Source organism: Melospiza melodia, chromosome 9 (assembly GCF_035770615.1).
Source record: "Melospiza melodia melodia isolate bMelMel2 chromosome 9, bMelMel2.pri, whole genome shotgun sequence".
Classification (NCBI taxonomy): Eukaryota; Metazoa; Chordata; class Aves; order Passeriformes; family Passerellidae; genus Melospiza; species Melospiza melodia.
Genome location: NC_086202.1, coordinates 613,918 through 634,250, shown reverse-complemented (window position 1 = coordinate 634,250; position 20,333 = coordinate 613,918). Strand labels below are relative to the sequence as shown.

Genomic DNA, 20,333 nt, shown 5'->3' with positions numbered 1-20,333 from the left:
GGATCCCAAAGCCCAGCTCTTCTGTCCTGAGCCATTCCTGAGGGACCCAGAGCCCTTTGGTGATGGGGATCCCAAAGCCCAGCTCTGCTGTCCTGAGCCATTCCTGAGAGACCCAGAACCCCTCTGGTGATGGGGATCCCAAAGCCCAGCTCTTCTGTCCTGAGCCGTTCCTGAGGGACCCAGCGCCCTTTGGTGATGGGGATCCCAAAGCCCAGCTCTTCTGTCCTGAGCCATTCCTGAGGGACCCAGCGCCCTTTGGTGATGGGGATCCCAAAGCCCAGCTCTTCTGTCCTGAGCCGTTCCTGAGGGACCCAGCGCCGGCAGCTGCAGCCATGGCCGGGGCGGGGCTCACCTTACGGCCCCGCCCCCTGCTCGGCCCCGCCCCCGGTGGCCCCGCCCCCTGCACGGCCCCGCCCCGCGGGTGCCGGAGCGCGCCTCGGCCGCCAGGTGGCGCCAGGTGCCGGTCCCGCCCCCAGCCCGGCCCCGCCCTTCCCAGGCAGGCCCCTCCCCTCCCGGCCCCGCCCCGCCCCGCCCCGTTTGGGCTCGCCCCCGCCCCGTCCCACGCACGTGCCCGGTAGCGGGGCGGGGCCGTGACGCCATGGCCGGCGGCGGGGCGGGGCCGTGACGTCAGGCGCGGCGGCGGCGGGCGCTCCGTGAGGTCACGGCCCAGCGGCCCGGCCCAGCGGCCCCGCCGGCGGGGAGCGGCGGGAGCATGGCCGAGCCCGGGGCGGCGGCGGGGGACGCGGCGGGGGCGCCGCCGCCGCGGGTGGGCGCGTGGGTGCCGGTGCTGGTGGAGCAGATGGTGAACGACACGCTGGTGGTGACGCTGAGCTGCGGGGAGCGGCGCTTCACCGGCGTGCTGCTGGACTGCTCCAAGAGGTGCGGCCGGGGATGGGGCACCGGGACCGCGGCGGGGAGCGGGGCCGGGGCGGCGGGGCCGCGCCGCTCCCGCGCTCTTTGTTCGGCCGGGCGGGACAAAGCGGCGGGGTCGGGACCGGCCCGGGGCACGCGGCGGGGGCGGAGCGGGGCCCCCGGACCGGCCGGACCGGCCGCCGCCCGCACGTGGCCCCGGGGCCGGACCCCGGCCCTTGCGGCCGCAGCCCCCGCGCCGGTCGCTGCCCTCGCCGGCCTCTCTCCCCGCGCGGAGCTGCCCGAGCTCCCCCTGCCGAGCCCCCCGGGGCCGGGCGGCGGTTCCGGCGCTGCCCGAGTTCTGCGGAGCCGAGCGGGCCATCTCGGAGCGGGGCCGCGGCTGGGCTCTGCCCCGCGGGCGCCTCGTGGTCACGCACACCTGCCCGGCTCTGGCGGTGTTTGTGCCCGCGGCGGGGCCGGCCGGCTGTCCCGGGCACGGCCGGCTCGCCGGGGCTGTGCGCGGTGCCGGGCCGTGCTCCTGAGAGGAGCCGATTTGGTGCTGTGTGCTGGGGAAGGGACAGATCCGTGCTGCGTGGGAGCACGGCAGCCTCACCTCTCTGATCCAGCCTACGAGATGAGCAGAGCAGGAGTTCTGAGCTTCATTTTTGTCATTTGTTTAGTTTCACGTGGCTATCCCAGAAAATTTGAGTCAGATTTTCAAACGCTTTCAGGCACCTACTGCTGTGCAGAGTCCGTAAACCCACCCTGGAGTCTGGTCCCAGCCTGAGCAGTTGGTGTCCCTCGAGCACCCTAAACCATCCCTTTCTGCCTTCTCACATTTCAGATGTTTTCCTCTGCAGTGACGCTTCTTTCACCTGTTTTTTTTCACCCTAACCTTTCTTCGTTATTTTTCTTCATCTTGTTTCTTCCCTTTGCTCCTAGTGGGTCCAGGAAACAACCAGACGGGTGTTTTTCCCAGGCTTTGAGACAGCTCTGCAGCCCGGTGCTGCCGCAGCCCTGTGGGTGGTGACACTGGGTGGGAGGCAGTGGATGCCCTCTGAGCCCTGGGGCTGTCCCGAGGGTCGGTGCTGGCTCTGTGGCTGTCCCGAGGGTCGGTGCCCGTTCTGTGCCCATCTCCTGGTGCTGAGCGCTGGCTGGCCGGTGCTGAGCATGGCGGGCAGGAGGGGTGGTGGCCAGCACAAGGGGACAGCCGCAGCCTCTGCTCCTCTGCTCGTGGCTCTCTTTGGGGACTCTGTGAGTGAGGCAGACCCTAGGGACTTGGAGCCAGCACTGCAGTCATGCCAGGCCTGGGCTGTGCAGGGGAGGAGAGATCTCGTTCATCCTACAGCACAGCACAGGAGTCGGCCTGGCAGTGGCTGGAAGGTGAAGGTCAGGATGTGTCCCAAAGGCAGCAGGAATTTATGCACTTGGTGCTGAGCTTGGAGTGCCTGCAGTGGGTGTGTGGCAGAGCTGTTTCTCCTGCTGCTGCTGCTGCTGCCTGGCTGGTGGAGCTGTGTCTCCCCAGCCTGTCCCTGTGCACGGGTCAGCCATGCTCTGCCTGCACCCCCTGGGAGATGGGACTGGCAGGAGAGGAGCCCCCAGGCAGGTTGTTGGACCTGCACAGAAAGAGGAGATTACCCCAAAAAGGAAGGAGGGCCTGCATGGTGATTGTTCAGCTTTGTTTTGTGGTTTAAAGTGCTTTCAGCATCACACAGTAGATGAATCTGTTTTACTTAGTTGTGGCTGCTCCATCTCTGAAAGTGTTCAAGGTCAGCTTGGACAGGGCTTGGAGCAGCTTGTCTAATGAATGACATCCCAGCTCAGGGCAGGAGAATTGGAACTCTTGGATGTTTTTTAAGGTCCCTTCTAACACAGACAATCTCTAATGCCTTGTTTAATTCTCCTGAGCTGTCGTGCATGCTGTGGGGAGCGGAGCAGGAGGAAGGCCTGCCACCCTCAGGACCCAGGGCACCCCTGGCCATCCAGGTCCTGGCTGGACACCTCTGGTGTTTTGCCACAAAGGCAGGTGCAGGTTTGAACCCCAAACTGCCTGCCTGGGTGTGCAGGGGCTCAGCCCATGGGCAGCAGAACTGCCTGCCTGTGCCCTGCCTGTCCCCTGCCCGTGCCCTTTCTGCCCCCTGTGCCTTTAGGAATGGGGGGATGCAGGGAACAGTCATGCCTGACCTTCCAGCTGCTGAGGAATTATTTGCAGAAAAAGTGCTCGTGTCCCTTCCTGCCCCAGCCTGGATGATGCAGCAGCACCAGGGCCTGCCCAGTGACTGGCAGTTATTTGCTTCCAATAAACTGGCTCTGCTCAGAGCAAGCTCCATAGTGTGTGTGCTCATGTGGAGATTTAAATGCTGCCACCGTGTTTCTGATAACAAGATTTGATAGCTTTGCTGCAATTGAACTTACTTTAAAAGTTTGGTTTTAGTTATGCAGGGATATAAATAAAGGAGGATGGCATCTCCCGTATCAAGCAGAAACTGGATTGAGATGACCAAGTCCAGTTGGCTGCAGCTGCCCCAGAAAGAGGGATTACAAGCAGGGTGAAATCCCATCAGCAGTATTTCCTGCTGCTTTAATCACAGAATCCCAGAATGGCTTGGATTGCAAGGGACATTAAAGCTCATCCTGTTCCACCCCAGCCATGGCAGGGACCCCTCCCACTGTCCCAGGTGCTCCAGCCCCAGTGTCCAGCCTGGCCCTGGGCACTGCCAGGGATCCAGGGGCAGCCTGTGCCAGGGCCTGCCCACCCTGCCAGGGAACAATTCCTGCCCCGTGTCCCATCCATCCCTGCCCTCTGGCCCTGGGAAGCCTTCCCCCCTTGTCCTATCCTGACAGGCCCTACTGAGAAGTTTGTCCCCATCTTTCTGACAGGCCTCCCCGCTGAAGCGGTGCCTGGCACAGGCTGACAGCTGGGGAGGACAGTGCCCTGGGTCTGTGGGCACGTTCTGTGGCACAGAGGCTGTGTCCAGCCCTCTGGGGTTACAGGCTGCTCGTACATCAACCCTACAGGCACAAACCATCCTGTGAGTGAACCTTTGGGTGCTCCACTGCTGCCAGGCAAGGAGCTCCATGCTGCTCTGGAGGGTGCAGTGACCTGAACAGGGGGAGTGGGCTTGTGTCTACACAAGGAGCAGTTTTCTGTTGTGACCAAGTCATGCAATCTCACTGCATAAAATAACCATAACTTACAGCCATCATTTCATTCAGAAATGGCCTCACTTTGGGGTATGAATGGTGCTGACATCTCTGTCTGGCTGTACAGACTGTACTGGCTTTCTGGGTTGTCATTTAAAGACACCTACATTCTTGGTTGTCTCTGTTTAAAAAAAGCCTCTTGGAACAAAAATATTTTGTTCCAAATTACGTGATTTCAACAGCTTAATCCTTTCCCAGTTAAAGTGTCATTTAACAGCAGGTTGTTGCACTTTTTCAGTAATGGGGAAGGACTTTGGAGGCTCCTCTCCATCAGGAAACCCATGGTAGTGGCTCTGTGCTGCTCTTGATGAGAGGTGTGGCAGAGTGGATGCCTTCAGCTCCTCTTCAGCGCTCTCTGTAACGCTTACCAAAGTGTCCCCCTCTGTGACACCCCCAAGACACTCCTCCCTTGCCTCAGGAAGGGTCCTTCCTTCTGGTGGTTGGAAAGAAAGCAGTGGCTGCCAAGGAGGGGAATGGGAATGTAGCATCCAAAACCCACTGGTATTTGGTCTGTACCTGTTCTCCATTCCTTTGTCTCTTCTTTGTGACTCTCCTATACAACATTTTGTTATTATTAAGAAGGCCCACGTGCTTCACTGATGCTGTGGTCTCTGCAGAAGTGTCTCTGGAAAGCCAAGGCAGGGAGCTTGCCCAGTCAGAGTCAGTGTTTCAGGGCAGAATCTGTCCCAGTGCTGTGTTAGCGTAATATTTCTAATGCCAGGCCAAGGGCATAAATTCATACATTTTGGAGACATGAATTGCAGTTATGAGTTTCAGCATTTCAGAGGATTTGCTTTTGCCAATATCTAGGCAGGATATTGTGTCCGGGGCTTGGTGGCCTGTAATGAGACTTGGCATTGAAGGACAGAGTATCACCATTGTGAACAAGCCTGCTGTTCTGGAGGAGCCGTGGGTGCCTCGTGTTACCAAATACAGCTGAATGTGGAGAGGAAGAGGAGCAGAGCTGTGTCTTGGTGAACCTGTGCAAGTTATCCACCCAGGGCAGGGTATTCAGGTTCAGAATGAAAAAACTGGAAAATCAGCCATGCATCTGCACTGAGAAGAAGGGCAGTTTCATAGCTCCCTAGGCTAATCCAGATCACATCCCTCCTCTGGCCTTGCGAGCCTGCTGATGCAGTAAACTGCTTTGTGGGATAAAACTTACAACTTCTTAGAGCAAAACTTTGTGCAAAGAGTTCATAGAAATAGAGGTTTTGATCCCTGTGCCTTTTCTGGGAGAAGAGTAGGACACCTTGCCAGATTTCTGCACTGTGGTTATTTTTTTCAGTGGCAGAATTGGCTGCTTGATTGTAAAAGTCAAGAGAAAGTGTTGGGTTCTCAGTACTGAAGCTGTGGGATGGCAGGATCTTTTGGGTTCCCAGAGAAGCACCTTTCAAAGCTCCTGACTGTGTTTCTTTCCCTCCCCGTCCTTCTCACCCCAATTTAGGTCTGGATTGTTCTGCCTGCCATCGTCCTTCCCGAAGCACGAGGAGCCTCCCGCCGGTGCCTGCGCTACCGGAGCCGCCGAGGGCAGGGGAGCTGCTGAAGGCAGGGGTGCCGCCGAGGGCAGGGGTGCCGCCGAGGGCAGGGGTGCCGCCGAGGGCAGAGGTGCCGCCGAGGGCAGGGGTGCCGCCGAGGGCAGAGGTGCCACCGAGGGCAGGGGTGCCACCGAGGGCGGTCCAGAGCCGCGGCCCGCCGGCCCCCTGCCCACCGAGGAGCCGCTGCCGCCGCTGCTGCCCGCCCCGGGCAGCCTGCCGCCCTTCCCGCCCTACTTCGAGGGAGCCCCGTTCCCCCGGCCCCTGTGGCTGCGGCACACCTACAACCAGTGGGTCCCGCAGCCGCCGCCGCGGACTATAAAGAGGACGAGGAGGCGCTTGTCGCGCAACAGGGACCCGGGCAGGCTCATCATGAGCACCATCAGGCTGCGGCCCCGGCAGGTGCTCTGCGAGAAGTGCAAGAACACGCTGAACCCCGAGGATGCCAGCGCGCCGCGGCAGAACGCCAAGACCAGGAGGAAGCTGAGCATCCAGGACAAGGAGCAGAAGAAGCACGGCGACTCTGACTACGTGGAGAAAAGAAACAAAAGAGAGAAGAGGGAGGATGACAAGTTTTCTGGGGAACTGGTGCATCGAACGCCAGTTATAAAAATATCCTACAGTACTCCGCAAGGGAAAGGTGAAGTGGTAAAAATCCCTTCCCGGGTTCATGGCTCAGTCAAACCGTTCTGTCCGGAGCCAGTGCTGCAGAACGGAGCCGGGGACCAAGAGGAGAGCGGGGACTCTGAACGGTGTCGACAAACCAAATGTTTAATGGACAAGTCAGCAGGCAGCCAGCTTGCTTCCATTCCAAAACTGAAGCTCACACGGCCAGTGCATTCCAGCGTGGATGTCCCACCCCCAAAGATACGGCTGAAGCCCCATCGCATCAACGATGGTGAGAGTGTTTCAATCTATAAGGCAGAGCTGATTGACGAAATCAATGTCCTCCAGAACAGCGGGGAGTCCGATCCCGGAGCGTTTTACAATGATGAGTCCGCCGACAGAAGTTTAGCTGAGATGTCTTCAGGCAGTTCAGGTGAAGATGATGACTTCAAAAGGTTTCCCCAGGGTAAAGATGGACATGATAACTTGGCTTTCCTCATGAATTACCGTAAAAGAAAAGCAGATTCTTCTAGTTTATCGGTGTGTAGCAATGACAGTCTAGATGAATCCAAGTCTTCTAGTTCAGAAGTGACATCACCAGAACTGTGTGACTTTTTGCCTGGTGATGATGCCTCTGTCTCTTCATCTTCAAAAGATGAGCGTAAAATTGTGCCCCCGCTGACAGTCAGACTGCACACCCAGAGTGTGTCTAAATGTGTTACAGAAGATGGAAGGACTGTTTCAGTGGGGGATATTGTCTGGGGTAAAATTCACGGGTTTCCGTGGTGGCCAGCACGTGTCCTTGACATAAACCTCAGCCAGAAGGAAAACGGGGAACCTTCGTGGCGAGAAGCTAAAGTGTCATGGTTTGGTTCTCCGACCACCTCGTTCTTGTCTGTCTCAAAACTCTCTCCTTTCTCGGAATTTTTCAAACTGAGGTTTAATCGCAAGAAGAAGGGCATGTACCGGAAAGCCATCACAGAGGCTGCAAAGGCAGTCAAGCACCTGACTCCAGAAATACGAGATCTCTTAACGCAGTTTGAGACATAACTTTGCCTCCAGTATCAGGTGAGTGATTGCTACACTAACGCTTGCCATGAAAAGCCTCCTAGTGCTTTTTTAATCTGTATTCCACTATTTGTTTGCATTTGTTTTTCCATTAAATCTGAGATTAGCAATTGACATGCTTGGTTGTTAATTGGTGGGGGTAATTTCAGAGGTGGTGAGAAGCTTAATTCCAAACTCTTTTTGGGGCCATGGGAATTGGAGCCCCTCTTCCCAGAGGGAAATGCTGGCCAGGCAGGACACTGTGAGGAAGCAGCCTGTTCAAAGAATTGATAAATCTGTAGCTGTGTGCCTGGAAGACTAACGGGCTTTCAGTTTCCTTGGGTCAAAGAACTAAAACTTCCACTGGAATTAATTTGACATTTTTCATACGTATGTGCTGGTGCCCAGCAGTTATCTGGAACAGTTTAGGACCCCTTTGCTCCCGTCCTTCTGATCCCTCTGGTTTGGATTTCTTATGAAAGCCCTTTATGGCTCCTCAGAATGATTGTACCAAAAACTGGTTTTGTATTTCAATATCTCTCGCAGTACTTGGGGTTTGGTTTGTACCTAAATTTTCAGTGTTTCTCTGGGAATGGCCTGGATCAAATGAAATTCCTTTGGGCTTCACATCTGTGTGAGGACATTAGGTGGGAGTGGAAATGTGAGAGCTGATTCTTTGTAATGGATGGGTTTCCCTTTCTCATCAAACAGCCTGCCTGGCATGAAAATTTGGTGCCTAAAAATGCACGCTGTGGCATGACTGGGAATACAAGTTCATGGGAAAATCCAGTGACTTGGATGAAAGCTGGAATCATTTCACAACCTTTCTGTCATCAGTGTCCCAACAAGAGCTGAGCTGTGATGGGATTAGACAAGGGGGGATTAACTTTTGTTGAAAACCAGAGGTATCACTGGGAAGAGCCTTGAGTCAAAGGCCATGCTTTATGCAGTGTGGATCGTGATGTTGTCCCCTGAATGCTCTGCTCTGTTTCATGCTTGAAGGACTCTGTGAGCAGGCCGGGGCTGCTCCTCTGGACTCTTCATTATCTGAACTGTCATAATGCAGTGGGACTGGCACGGTCAGTGCTCATGTAATCCTGATGGGAAAAGGGGAGGTTTTCATACCCTCTGTCATGGGACTTGACCCCTTCCCTGAGTGTGATGAAGGACTTGCTTTGCTTGGGTGATGACTCCATCTCAGCAGGCCTGGCTGGAGTAAATAACCAGAGCATGGCATATTCATGCTGTGTGCTCAGGGTGTCTGGACAACTGCAGCAGCAACATTTCAGCTTCCTTCTTGATCTTGCCCATAGAACTGCTGCTTAACTCTGGCTAAGGACTTTATTATATCAGGAGTGTTTGGATTGGACCCAAATTCCTATTAGCTAGATCAGGAGTATAAATAAACCTGCTGCCCAGAATGTACTGTCCTTGCCAGTGGAAGAGTCCTGGCCAATCCATGGCTCCTGTCTGGACAGTGCTGTGGTTAAAGGAGCAGCAAACTTCATCCTCTGAGCTGTCTTCACTGTGTGTGTGAGCAGTCTGGGACAAAGGTGACGAGTGTCACCATCGTCCCTGACATCTGTCCTTGCCCTTGTGGGTGCGGGCGGGCTGGCCTGGCCCAGCTGCAGGAGGAGGGACAACTTGAGCAGCACCTGATGCTCAGATCAGACAGACTGGCTGTGCCTGTCAGTGCATGGGGAGCGGGAAAGCTGTGGCAGAGGAGTCCCGAGCCCAGAGCTGGAAGCCAGAGTGGGAGCGTGCTTGCCCGCCGTGTGTCAGCCCGCAGGGAACACTGGCTGTGGCCCCAGCAGGACCTGGCCAGGACGGGGCACAGGCTGCAGGGCAGGGCCTCCAGGAGGAGAGCAGCCCTTGCTCCAGACACCGTGGGATCTGAGCTGCAGGTACACAGCAGGTCTGTAAACAGGGGAAAGAAGAACATCTGGAGAACACGTGGATAACAAAATAATGGGATGGCCTGGGTTAGACCAAAACTTTCCTTCCCTCTGTGCTCTTCAGCCAAACCTCTGCATGTGTGTGTGGCTATGTACATTTAGCAGATACCACTGTTTTGTTGGCCTCCTTCAGCTGGCTTTCCACAGGGGATTTCCTGCCTTACATGCCTGAGCTGAGCTGCCAGCACAGGCTGCCAGGCTGAAGAGAACATGACTGTTGGATCAAGAACTGCAAAACTAAAAAAGCAGAACTACACAACTGCCTGTGTTCCACATGTCACATTTACCTAGTTTCCCTATTAGACCAGCCTGTCTGGAGTTTTGGTGCATCACTTATAAAATTGCTTATTATTTCAGAGAATTGTCTGTACCTAGTTCTCTCCTTGCAGGAGCATTGAATTTTGTTGCTTTCCTTGATTTTGCGTGAGGTAGAACTGAAATGTTTCCTTCAGCTGCTCATCCACTGCCCTTTCCTGAAGGATGGCATGAAAGGGCTTGGGCTGGAAGGGACCTTGAAGTCCATCCCATTCCCATGGGCAGGGACACCTTCCACTGTCCCAGGTGGCTCCAAGCTCCCTCCAGCCTGGCCTTGGGCACTGCCAGGGATGCAGGGGAGCCCCAGCTGCTCTGGGTAACCTGCTAACATTGCATGGGAACACTGTAAAATCCATCATGCTGGCCCTTCACCAGCAGTGGCACAAAGGTTTTTGTCGTCAGGAGTCCGTGAAGTGGCTTCAACCCTGGCACCACTCCTGCTAATCCTGGCCACAGCACAAGTTTGTCACTGGTGACACTTTCTAGGGTGAAACTTTCTGTCTTCTGGCATGTGATGTGTTCTGCAGAAGGTAGGAAAAATGTACAAACACTGCAGGTCATTTGTGGATGCACAAAACTGGAAAATTTTGATTTGTTTTTTTTTTCTTTTAACTTGGTTTGAGTTGGAAAAGCTGGTAGGATCACTTCTGTTACTGCTTTGTCCTTGGGGTTTCTTTGCAAGGAAAGTACTAGTCAGGTAATGACAGGGTTTTAATTAAGTAAAACAAGTTTCTGGAAAAACAACAGGCAGTATAGCAGCCTGTAGAACTCAAACTCGTACGACTTGGTTTAGAGCAGTGCCAGGAGAGTCATGTCAGCTCAGCATCTTCTCAGCTGCTCTGTAGCTTCCCTGGCGTGTGGCACCAAGCAGCCAGCTCAGGGCACAAGGAAGGCAGTGCCCCTGCCTTGCAGTGACAGATGCTCGCCTCTCCCTTGAGGAAAGCCCACCTGAGGGAGGGAAGGGGCAGCCAGGACCCTTGGGCTGGTGTCACACACGTTTATTGGGAATGAGCCGTGGCTGTGGCTGCTGCTCCAGCTGTGCCTTGGGCTGGGGCAGGGAGGGAGGGAGACCCGTGTTCCCAAAGGCAAATCCAAAGGAATCCGTCCTGTGGGGGATCAGGGGCTTTACAAGGAGCACGTGTTGCTCCCGCCCTGCAGTGTGGGGAGGGTGTCCCTGCAGGGACAGGCCCTTGGCAGGGCTGGCTGTGCTGCTCTGTGATCCTCCTGGGCAGCTCCTCATGGCAGATGCCCCCTCCCTGCATGCAGACAGGCAGTAAACCTCTAGTAAAAACTGCTGGTAGGTTTTCATCCACATCTCTGCATGAAACAAGTTTACAAGATGTATATTCCTTTACTTTTTCAGTCTGGAGAATCCTTTATTCTTCCCTTCTCTCCCCTGTCCCCAGGCTGTGACTGTGGCACCATTAAACTTGCAGATGCTGAAGGCTTTCATTTTAACTGCTATGAGCTTAATAGACCCTCAGTGTCAGTACATCAAGCCACCCATCACACTGCTCCTGTGTGCAGCAAACTCAGAGCTGGCTGCATGCTCACTGTCTGTAGAAACCACTAAAGTAAAACCTGGAATATCACATTGTGACTTCACCTTCAGAGGTGTGCAGGGCTCTGTGTGTCCAGCCAGTGCTGCTGCCAGCAGCTTGTGAAACAGCATAAATCACTCCACAGCTGTATTTTCTAACACACCTTCCTGGTCACATGGAATATTTCAGTGCTGAAGATGAATGCTTGAGATTTTTCTTGCCCTGCTTTCCAGATGCTTCAGTCCACTCAAACCAGGCATCCAACTTAATTGCTGTTTCACAGTCTTCCTGCTTGGAAGTCAGCGTCTCTGCATGCTAATACAAGGTGGGAGAGCAAGGTCAGGATAGGCTGTGCTGCATTTTTGTGTGCCCAGCGCTGGTGGCTGGAGCTGCTCGTTGGGTGCTGTCCTGCTGATCTGCCCGTTCCAAAAGCACTTGCCCATTGTGCCCAGGGGCTGCCCTTGGAGACAGCCAGGTCTGTGCTGCCCTGACCTGGCAGCGTGGCCCCTCTCCATCCCCTCTGCTCCAGGCACATCCTTTGGAAATGCCAATTGTGCTATTTCTAACTGCACCTGCGCCAGTGCCCAGAATGGGATCAGCTTTCAGCGCTGCAACTTCAGCTGCTGCAGGAGACTCTGTCCCCAAGGGCTTAGCAGCTCCCGGGGCTGAGGATGGGGCTCCCAGCTCCAGCTGGAGCTTCAGGCCCTGCAGTGGGCAGGGCAGGGCAGCTGGGTGTCCCCAGCAGTGTCCCCAGCCCACAGTGCTCCCAGTGCCTCGATCCACACAGGATCAAGGGCTGTGCCAGGGGCTCAGGGCAGGGAATGGGAGAGATGCGTGGGCAAAGAACCTGGAAACCGGTTTCTCTGAAAGCTTGCAAATAAAGTAAAACCAGAATTTCTGTATGTTTTCCTGAATTATGTTTATTTACTTGTTTGGTGTTTGAACTCAAGTGGAGGTGTTGGAATTGCAGCTACAATTCCCCTTGTCCCAGCAGGGTGGGAGCCAAGGGGCGCCCAGGGGAGTTGTCTGGTCTCCCAGGCAGGCTCGGAGCTCATCCTGCCCCTGTGGTGCTTAAACAGGTGTCTGTACAGTATTGAGCGCCTCCAAGGTGCTTTGGCCAGAAAGGAATCGGGGATTTTGGGAAACTTGGTGGTAGCTCTGTGTAGGGAAGGGTGCCTGTGCTCTGCAGGTGAGGAACAAACAGGATCCTCGCAGAGCAGCCGTGCCCTGCTAATGGCACATGCAGCTGCTTGGCTCGTGGGGCTGCCTGACACAGTGGGTGACACAAACTGTACAGCCACAGATGGGTTTGGGCTGGAGATACCTTAAAGATCATTTTGTTCCACTCCCTGCCGTAGGGACACCTTCCACTATCCCACGTTGCTGCAAGCCACATCCAGCCTGCTGTTGAACAATTGAATATTTCTCATTTTCACATTCAGGTATGAAAAGTGGGACTTTGATCCCAAAAATTGATGCAAAGGCTGTTGTTTTTCAGCCTTGATGTGTTCAGTTTTATCCATGAGTTGCCATCAGTGGAGCTGGCACCGAGGTGAGCAGGAGTGTGTGGGCTGAGTGACAAGCTCTGCTCCTGCTGTGAAAGGCTTACAGAGCTGCTCACCTGCGAGATGAGGTGAGCACGAGCTGGGATGTGCTGGTTTTGGCCAGGCTACAGTTAGCTTTTTTCACAGTGATGGATTTGGGGCTGCGTTTTGGATTTGTGCTGAACACAGGGTTGGTAAAATAGAGATGTTTTTGTTACTGGTGCACAGGACTTGCACAGAGCCGAGGCTGTTCCTGCCCCTCGCACAGCCATGCTGGGGAGGGGGCTGAGGGTGTGTGGGAGGTTGGGAAGGGACACGGCCAGGACAGGTGACCCCAGCTGGCCCAGGGCTATTCCAGTCCGTATGATGTCATACTTAGTATATAAAGTGGGGGGAAGAAGGAGGAAGGGGGGACATTTGGGGTGATGACATTTGTTTTCCCAAGTCACAGTTAAATGTGGTAGGGCCCTGTTCTCCTGGAGGTGGCTGAACACCTGCCTGCCCATGGAAGCAGGGATTTAGTTTCTTGTTTTGCTTTGTTTGTGTGTGCAGCTTTTGCCTTCCCTGTGAAGTTGTCTGTCTCAGCTCATGAGTTCTGCAGCGTTTGTGCTTCCAGTTCTGTCCCCGATCCCGCTGGTGGGGAGGGAGCAGGCGGCTGCGAGGGTCTTGGCTGCTGGATGGGGCTGTGCCACCACGTGGGGCCTGCTTTATTTTATTTAAATCTGCTTGCTGCAGCTGTTCTGTGTGCTCTCTCTACCTGTACAGAACACATGGGCTCTGCATTAGCCAGATAATGAACTCTGCACATCCTGAGATTACGTGCAGCTGAAATAGGCTTCTGGTGTCCGGCAGCAAGGGCACAGATGGGGCTTAATACCTCAGCTGCTGGAGAGCTCATGCTCGTCATATCCACAGCCTGTGCCCCAGGGCTGCAGCTCTGCAGTCAGCCATGAGCGCTCTCTTGCTTCTCCCGGGGCTTTCTCTGCCTGAGCAGGAGCAGGAGCAGGAGCAGCAGGACCCTGCCACGGGCACGGGTGACAGTGTCCCTCGGCGTGTGAGGGCTGTGGCTGTGGCTCCTGCCCGACCCAGGGTGCCCGTGGGCAGCGGATGGGTGCCCGTGCGGGTGAAGGTGCCCTCAGCTGGGCGGGAGGCTCCCTGGTGCCAGAGCTGTTCTGCAGGAACCTGTTGTGCCCTTCATTGGCCGTGTCCTCCTGGCCTGTCACTGCCCTGGCAGGGAGGAGCTGGGCAGGTGGTAATGGAGCTCTTCCCACTAAGCTGATGGATTTCTAAAGGAGTGGGTGGATGCCTTCACTGATGTACCAGTTCCTGTTTCACCTGCAAGAGTCTCTGCTAGTGCAGGATCAGCCAGCCTGAGTTTCTTTATGAAGTACATTTCCTGTGTGCTTTCTGCACCCAGAGAAATGAATTGTAGCAAATTACTAGTTCGACTTCCCTTGTGAGCGATGACGTGCTCTGTTATGATGCACGCCAATAACCTGAGCCATTTACTCATGTGGAAAACAGTCCTTTCCAAAGGCAGAAACCCTCAGTGCAGGATTTGTCATAGAGATGCTTGGATTATAGAATCTGAGAGCTCCAGTGTTGGAGAACACAGCTGCCAGCCTGCTCAAGTCAGCTGGATTGTGGTGCCTTGAGAGCTGGAGACAGTTCCAAAACCTCATGCAGTGGGCCAGAGATGGGGATCCCAGCTGCCACCCTTTCCTTCCTCCTGCAGAGGAAGGCATGGGAAGGAAGGACTTCACCAGCTGGCTGCTAGCAGCAGCCTCTCTGCATTTCCCCCAAGGAGAGATGGCTGGAGAAACTGATTTGGTGATGCTCGATTACGGCCTGCTGTTAATTGCTTTATTATTAGAAAATAATCCTCAGAATCAGCTGCTTGGGCTCACTTGGGGTGCTGCAGCCTCCAAAGATAAATTGTCTTCTGCACTCTGCTGCTGCTGCTCAATCTGGATTTCTGAATGGCTTTGTTTGATCCAAAACTTCATTTTTTTAATTATGAACAAGCACTTGGCTTCAGGGGGGCTGCCTTGGCTCTCCTTTGGACATCCAGCTTAGCACCCAGGCTGTCCTGAGTCAGCCCACAGGTGTTGTGTTAGTTACACATGGGCCAAGGCAGCAGCATCACCTGCTGCTCCGTGCTGGAAGTGGGTTTTTAAACATAAATGCCTGAAGCTTTCCAGGGATGAAATGAGAGCATACAAAGGGCAGTCACTGTGGCTCCTCTTGGACACATGAGAACTCCTGTGTGTGCACAGGCACCAGGGCTCTGTCATGGGCTGGCCATGCCCCTCGAGCCAGGCTGCAGAGCTGTGCAGGCACAGGTGCCCATCCAGGCTGCAGGGCTGTGCAGGTGCCCAGCCAGGCTGCAGGGCTGTGCAGGCACAGGTGCCCATCCAGGCTGCAGGGCTGTGCAGGTGCCCATCCAGGCTGCAGGGCTGTGCAGGTGCCCAGCCAGGTTGCAGGGCTGTGCAGGCACAGGTGCCCAGCCAGGCTGCTGAGCTGTGCAGGTGCCCATCCAGGTTGCAGGGCTGTGCAGGCACAGGTACCCATCCAGGCTGCAGAGCTGTGCAGGTGCCCATCCAGGCTGCAGGGCTGTGCAGGTGCAGGTGCCCATCCAGGCTGCAGGGCTGTGCAGGTGCAGGTGCCCATCCAGGCTGCAGGGCTGTGCAGGCGCAGGTGCCCATCCAGGCTGCAGGGCTGTGCAGGTGCAGGTGCCCATCCAGGCTGCAGGGCTGTGCAGGCACAGGTGCCCATCCAGGCTGCAGAGCTGTGCAGGTGCCCATCCAGGCTGCAGGGCTGTGCAGGTGCCCAGTCAGGCTGCAGGGCTGTGCAGGTGCAGGTGCCCATCCAGGCTGCAGGGCTGTGCAGGCACAGGTACCCATCCAGGCTGCAGAGCTGTGCAGGTGCCCAGTCAGGCTGCAGGGCTGTGCAGGTGCAGGTGCCCATCCAGGCTGCAGGGCTGTGCAGGCACAGGTACCCATCCAGGCTGCAGAGCTGTGCAGGTGCCCAGTCAGGCTGCAGGGCTGTGCAGGTGCAGGTGCCCATCCAGGCTGCAGGGCTGTGCAGGCACAGGTACCCATCCAGGCTGCAGAGCTGTGCAGGTGCCCAGCCAGGCTGCAGAGCTGTGCAGGCACAGGTGCCCATCCTGGCTGCAGAGCTGTGCAGGTGCCCAGCCAGGCTGCAGGGCTGTGCAGGCACAGGTGCCCATCCAGGCTGCAGGGCTGTGCAGGCACAGGTGCCCAGCCAGGCTGCAGAGCTGTGCAGGTACAGGTGCCCATCCTGGCTGCAGAGCTGTGCAGGTGCCCAGCCAGGCTGCAGGGCTGTGCAGGCACAGGTGCCCATCCAGGCTGCAGGGCTGTGCAGGCACAGGTGCCCAGCCAGGCTGCAGAGCTGTGCAGGTACAGGTGCCCATCCTGGCTGCAGAGCTGTGCAGGTGCCCAGCCAGGCTGCAGGGCTGTGCAGGCACAGGTGCCCAGCCAGGCTGCAGGGCTGTGCAGGTGCAGGTGCCCAGCCAGGTTGCAGAGCTGTGCAGGTGCCCAGCCAGGCTGCAGGGCTGTGCAGGCACAGGTGCCCATCCAGGCTGCAGGGCTGTGCAGGCACAGGTGCCCAGCCAGGCTGCAGGGCTGTGCAGGCACAGGTGCCCATCCTGGCTGCAGAGCTGTGCAGGTGCCCAGCCAGGCTGCAGGGCTGTGCAGGCACACCCAGGGACCGAGCTGCATGCCGAGGTTCCAGCATTGCAAGCCAAGGAGCATCCAGCTGTTTTAAAGTCTGCTTGCTCTGTTGCTGGTAGCCCCATCTTTCTGCTCCCACAGGACAGAATCCCTGATACTTGCCCTCAGGAGCAGCTGTTTGGCCCCTGTCCCCATGGAGGAGCCCCATCTGCCCTGGCAGTGCCAGGACCCTTCCCTGGGACCTGTTTGGCATCGTCGTTGTGGTGTGATTCTTTCTTCCTCCCAGTGAGGAATCCCAAAGAATCCAGCCACCCGAGGGCTTGCTGTTACCTCCTCAGCCAGGAAATGCATTTTTTCCTGTTTAGACAAGATCTTTTCACTCTGTAATGTCTCTAAAGTGTCAGTGCTTTCAAAGCCACTTGAGGGACATTGTTCCAGGTCCCTGGGCCTCAGGAAGGTTTCCCTAGGTGTAAGGTGATAAACCTGCAAGTGAGATTGTTGTTCTTGAAAGTCTGTCTGTTCATCAGAAGACAAATACTTTCTCCTGCAAGATTAGGTATGAACTTATACTCTGTTGGCTGCAGGTAATAGAACCCTGGGGTGAGACCTCCCAGTTTCTGCCAAATACTGAAAGAGTGTGTGAAACCTGATTGCAGCCCTTCTCTGGAATACAGCTTTTGGGACAGATGTTCCTGGGTATTGAATCAGCTCTTTGCATTCTGCATTGTGTGGGCAATGCTGAGGATCATTCTGGATGCTGAGTCTGAGTGAATCAGTGTCACTTTGGGTCCCCTGCCTGCAGAAGCAGTGCTGCTGCCATGTCAGCAGCTTTGGAGATGTGATCCTCTTCCTGTGTTTGGTGTTCTTGGTTCGTTGTGCTCTGTAAGTCACAAACCTCAGCTGGGGGTGGTTTGAAGGTTTCTGATCTGCTCTTCTGTGGTGTTAATGTTGTATGTCAGGAGCACAGATCCAAGCTGGTGTCTCCTGCACTTCCAACTCAGCTGGCATGGCACAGACTTAGGGCTGGTCATATTCTTGTGCCGCTGGAGCTGCATTGCGCTGGGAACAAGGTGCAGTGATGCTTCTGCAGCTGGTCAGAGTGCGTGGAGGTGTCCGTGCCATTCTGTCCCTTGCTTCTGCATCACCAAGTTGTTCTATGTGTCTTCTGGCTTCTTCACTTGAAGGCAAGTGGATTTTCCCCTTGAACTCTTGCAGGGCTTCCACACTGCAGCCTGGCTAGAGCACTGCAGCGGGCACCACAGCCTGGCACTGCAACTGGGCACTGCAGCCTGACACTGCAGCGGGCACTGCAGCCGGGCACTGCAACTGGGCACTGCAGCCGGGCACTGCAGCGGGCACTGCAGCCGGGCACTGCAACTGGGCACTCCAACTGGTGCACTGCAGCTGGGCACTGCAGCTGGTACACTGCAGCCGGGCACTGCAGCTGGGTTACTGCAGCGGGCACCACAGCCTGGCACTGCAGCCTGGCTAGAGCACTGCAGCGGGCACCACAGCCTGGCACTGCAACTGGGCACTGCAGCTGGGCACTGCAGCCTGGCACTGCAGCGGGCACTGCAACCTGGCACTCCAACTGGGCACTGCAGCCTGGCACTGCAGCCTGGCACTGCAGCGGGCACTGCAACCTGGCACTCCAACTGGTGCACTGCAGCTGGGCACTGCAGCTGGTGCACTGCAGCTGGGCACTGCAGCTGGGCACTGCAGCTGGGTTACTGCAGCGGGCACCGCAGCCGGGCACTGCAGCTGGGTTACTGCAGCCAGTCACTGCAGCCACAGTCAGCAGCTTGAGCACTTGCAGGTACTTAGAAAAGCCTCTGTACGGCTGCTCTCAAGGGGAGAATAATCCTATTTGGTAGATTGTGTTCGCAAAGTGGAGGCAGATGTTCTTCACGTGGCACGCTCCGTGGGGACTTGTGGCGGATTAACCTACAGTAACCCACCCGAACAGGGACTCCAGAGTCTTTAGCCAGACCAGAGATTTATTATCATCACTGAAATTCATATCGTGCGGGTCTTGGGGAAAATGCCACTCTTACTTTGGGTTTGTTAGCCTGGCAGCTTTCTCCCAGGCGGCAGCCGCTGCTGGCTGTGCCTGCCGGGCCAGCTGGGAGCAGCAGAATTCCTGGCTATATTTAGAGGGAAGCCGCAGCGTGTGCCTCGCCGCTCTGCCACAGTAACCTCTCCCTCTCTGCTCTCTCCAAGGTAACAGAAGACGAGCACGGCTGTTCTCCTAGCGGGTCACCGAGTCCGTGCGCCCGGACGGCAGCAGGGTGAGCTCCGGGCACGGCGCTCCGCGTGCACGGCACGGGTGAAGGGACGCGGAGCTGGGAGCCTCGTCTGGCGTGAGGCAGGGAAGGCCTAAGCATATCTTACCCTAGAATGAGAATTGGACCAGTCGGACGGCAATGAACTAGGAGAACAGCAAAAACCACAACTCGGAATGTATTTATTACTTAAAAGTTAGCTATTCTTGATAAAATTCCCCAGATTATTGCTGCTGCTTATTTTACTTACAGATTTCACACACTCGTTAATTTTAAAGCTTCCGAACTTTTATTCAATACTGTACCCTAAGAAATGTAATTGGGTCAGGACATGCAATAGAATGAAATCATTGTAGTGTCTTAAGTACAATGGACTCACTTTGTGTCTATTAAACCTTGGAAGATGTGCAACACACAACAGTGTGGCTCTCATTGCGTGTTAAAGCTTTCTCGTGTCGTTTACTGCAGAGCAGGGGAATCGGTGGTTCCAGGTACATGAACAAGCAGTGCTGGGGACTTGGATGTCCTTGGGTCCTACCCCTGTGCTTTCCCAACTCCCCTGGAGGAGCAGCACAGCACAGCCTGGGCCTGCCCTTGCTGCATGCACAGGGTTCATGCTCTGGCCAGGGAGGGAATCCATGTTCTGAGCTGAACATGAACGTGCACATGAGCATGAAGTTGTATGATCACACTCTGTGAGTGGGATTGAAGGCCCTCTGAACATGTTGAACAGAAGGGTCCTCTCCTCACCCACGACCAAGAGGTGACGCATGATTCTGAACCAGCAACCAAACAGCTTTTTTTGCCAAATTCAAATGTTTTACAAACTGAAGTGACATGGACAGGATTTTGGAACTGTAACAGTTAATTTTTTGGGTTTGTGTTAGTCTGCCCTTTCCTTGGATTCCCTCAGTCCAGAGACATTAATTGGAAGTGGTCTGTTGCTTCTGGTGCTGGAGGAAGCAGTTGAGAGTGTCCCTGCTCAGGACAGTGCTGTCTGGCTGTGGGAGCTGCAGGATCCCTGCACTGCTCCTGTTCCTGTCAGCTGGACCTGCTGCAGCAAACACGGGATGAGCTCTCGCTGAGCTGGGGCGAGCAGGTCGGAAATCACACAGGCTCGTGTTTTCCTGGTTTGTGCTGCTTCACACTGTGGTCTCTGAATGTCAGCAAGAGAGCTCAGAGCTTCCCGTTTCAGCAGCAGGAGAGCAGCACAAGGAGAGCTCAGCACCAAACCCCTTCTGCTGAGCCTCAGAAATCTGCATCAGAGCAGCAGGGAGGCTGTGGTGTACAACAGGAGATGTTGAACCAGGACAGCTCTTTCCCAAGGCCCATTTCAGTCACCTCTGCAAACAAATCAATGAGCCTTCCTGGCTTCCAAAAATAAGTGCAAGAAGGACAGCAGTATGTATCGGGAGGTGTGTTCCTGCACCTTGTGTGAAGCCTTTGTGCAGTGGTGTTTACCCAGGCTGGCAGAGGTGCTCCTGTGCTGGGAGTGCTCCTGCTCCAGGAGGAACAGCCTTGCCTTTCTTAGCTCCTGCCTGTCTGGCCTCAGGGGCTCTTTGTGAGGTTTTTTCTAGCATCTTCTTGAGCTGGGGCTGGCCTGATGGCTGTGAGGTGGTTTTTGTGTTTTCTGCTCACACAGTTGTGCACTGTACAAAATCCCTGCCCCAAAGTGCTGCCAAGCGTTTGGCTGTAGCATTACAGCACTGAGCTGCAGGGAGGTACAAGCAGTCTTCTGTTCACTTAAAAAATAATTTTAAAAG

At 55.6% G+C, this 20,333-nt stretch overlaps 1 protein-coding gene across 1 annotated transcript; it reads left to right on the top strand.

The window, feature by feature from the left end:
- Window positions 1-712: 712 nt before the first annotated feature.
- PWWP2B (PWWP domain containing 2B) lies at window positions 713-18,988 on the top strand. Its single transcript, XM_063162931.1, has 4 exons — window positions 713-879; window positions 5,501-5,609; window positions 5,727-7,262; window positions 18,509-18,988. The coding sequence occupies exons 1-3, from the start codon at window positions 713-715 to the stop codon at window positions 7,242-7,244; spliced, it is 1,794 nt and encodes a 597-aa protein (XP_063019001.1). The 3' UTR covers window positions 7,245-7,262; window positions 18,509-18,988.
- Window positions 18,989-20,333: the final 1,345 nt, after the last annotated feature.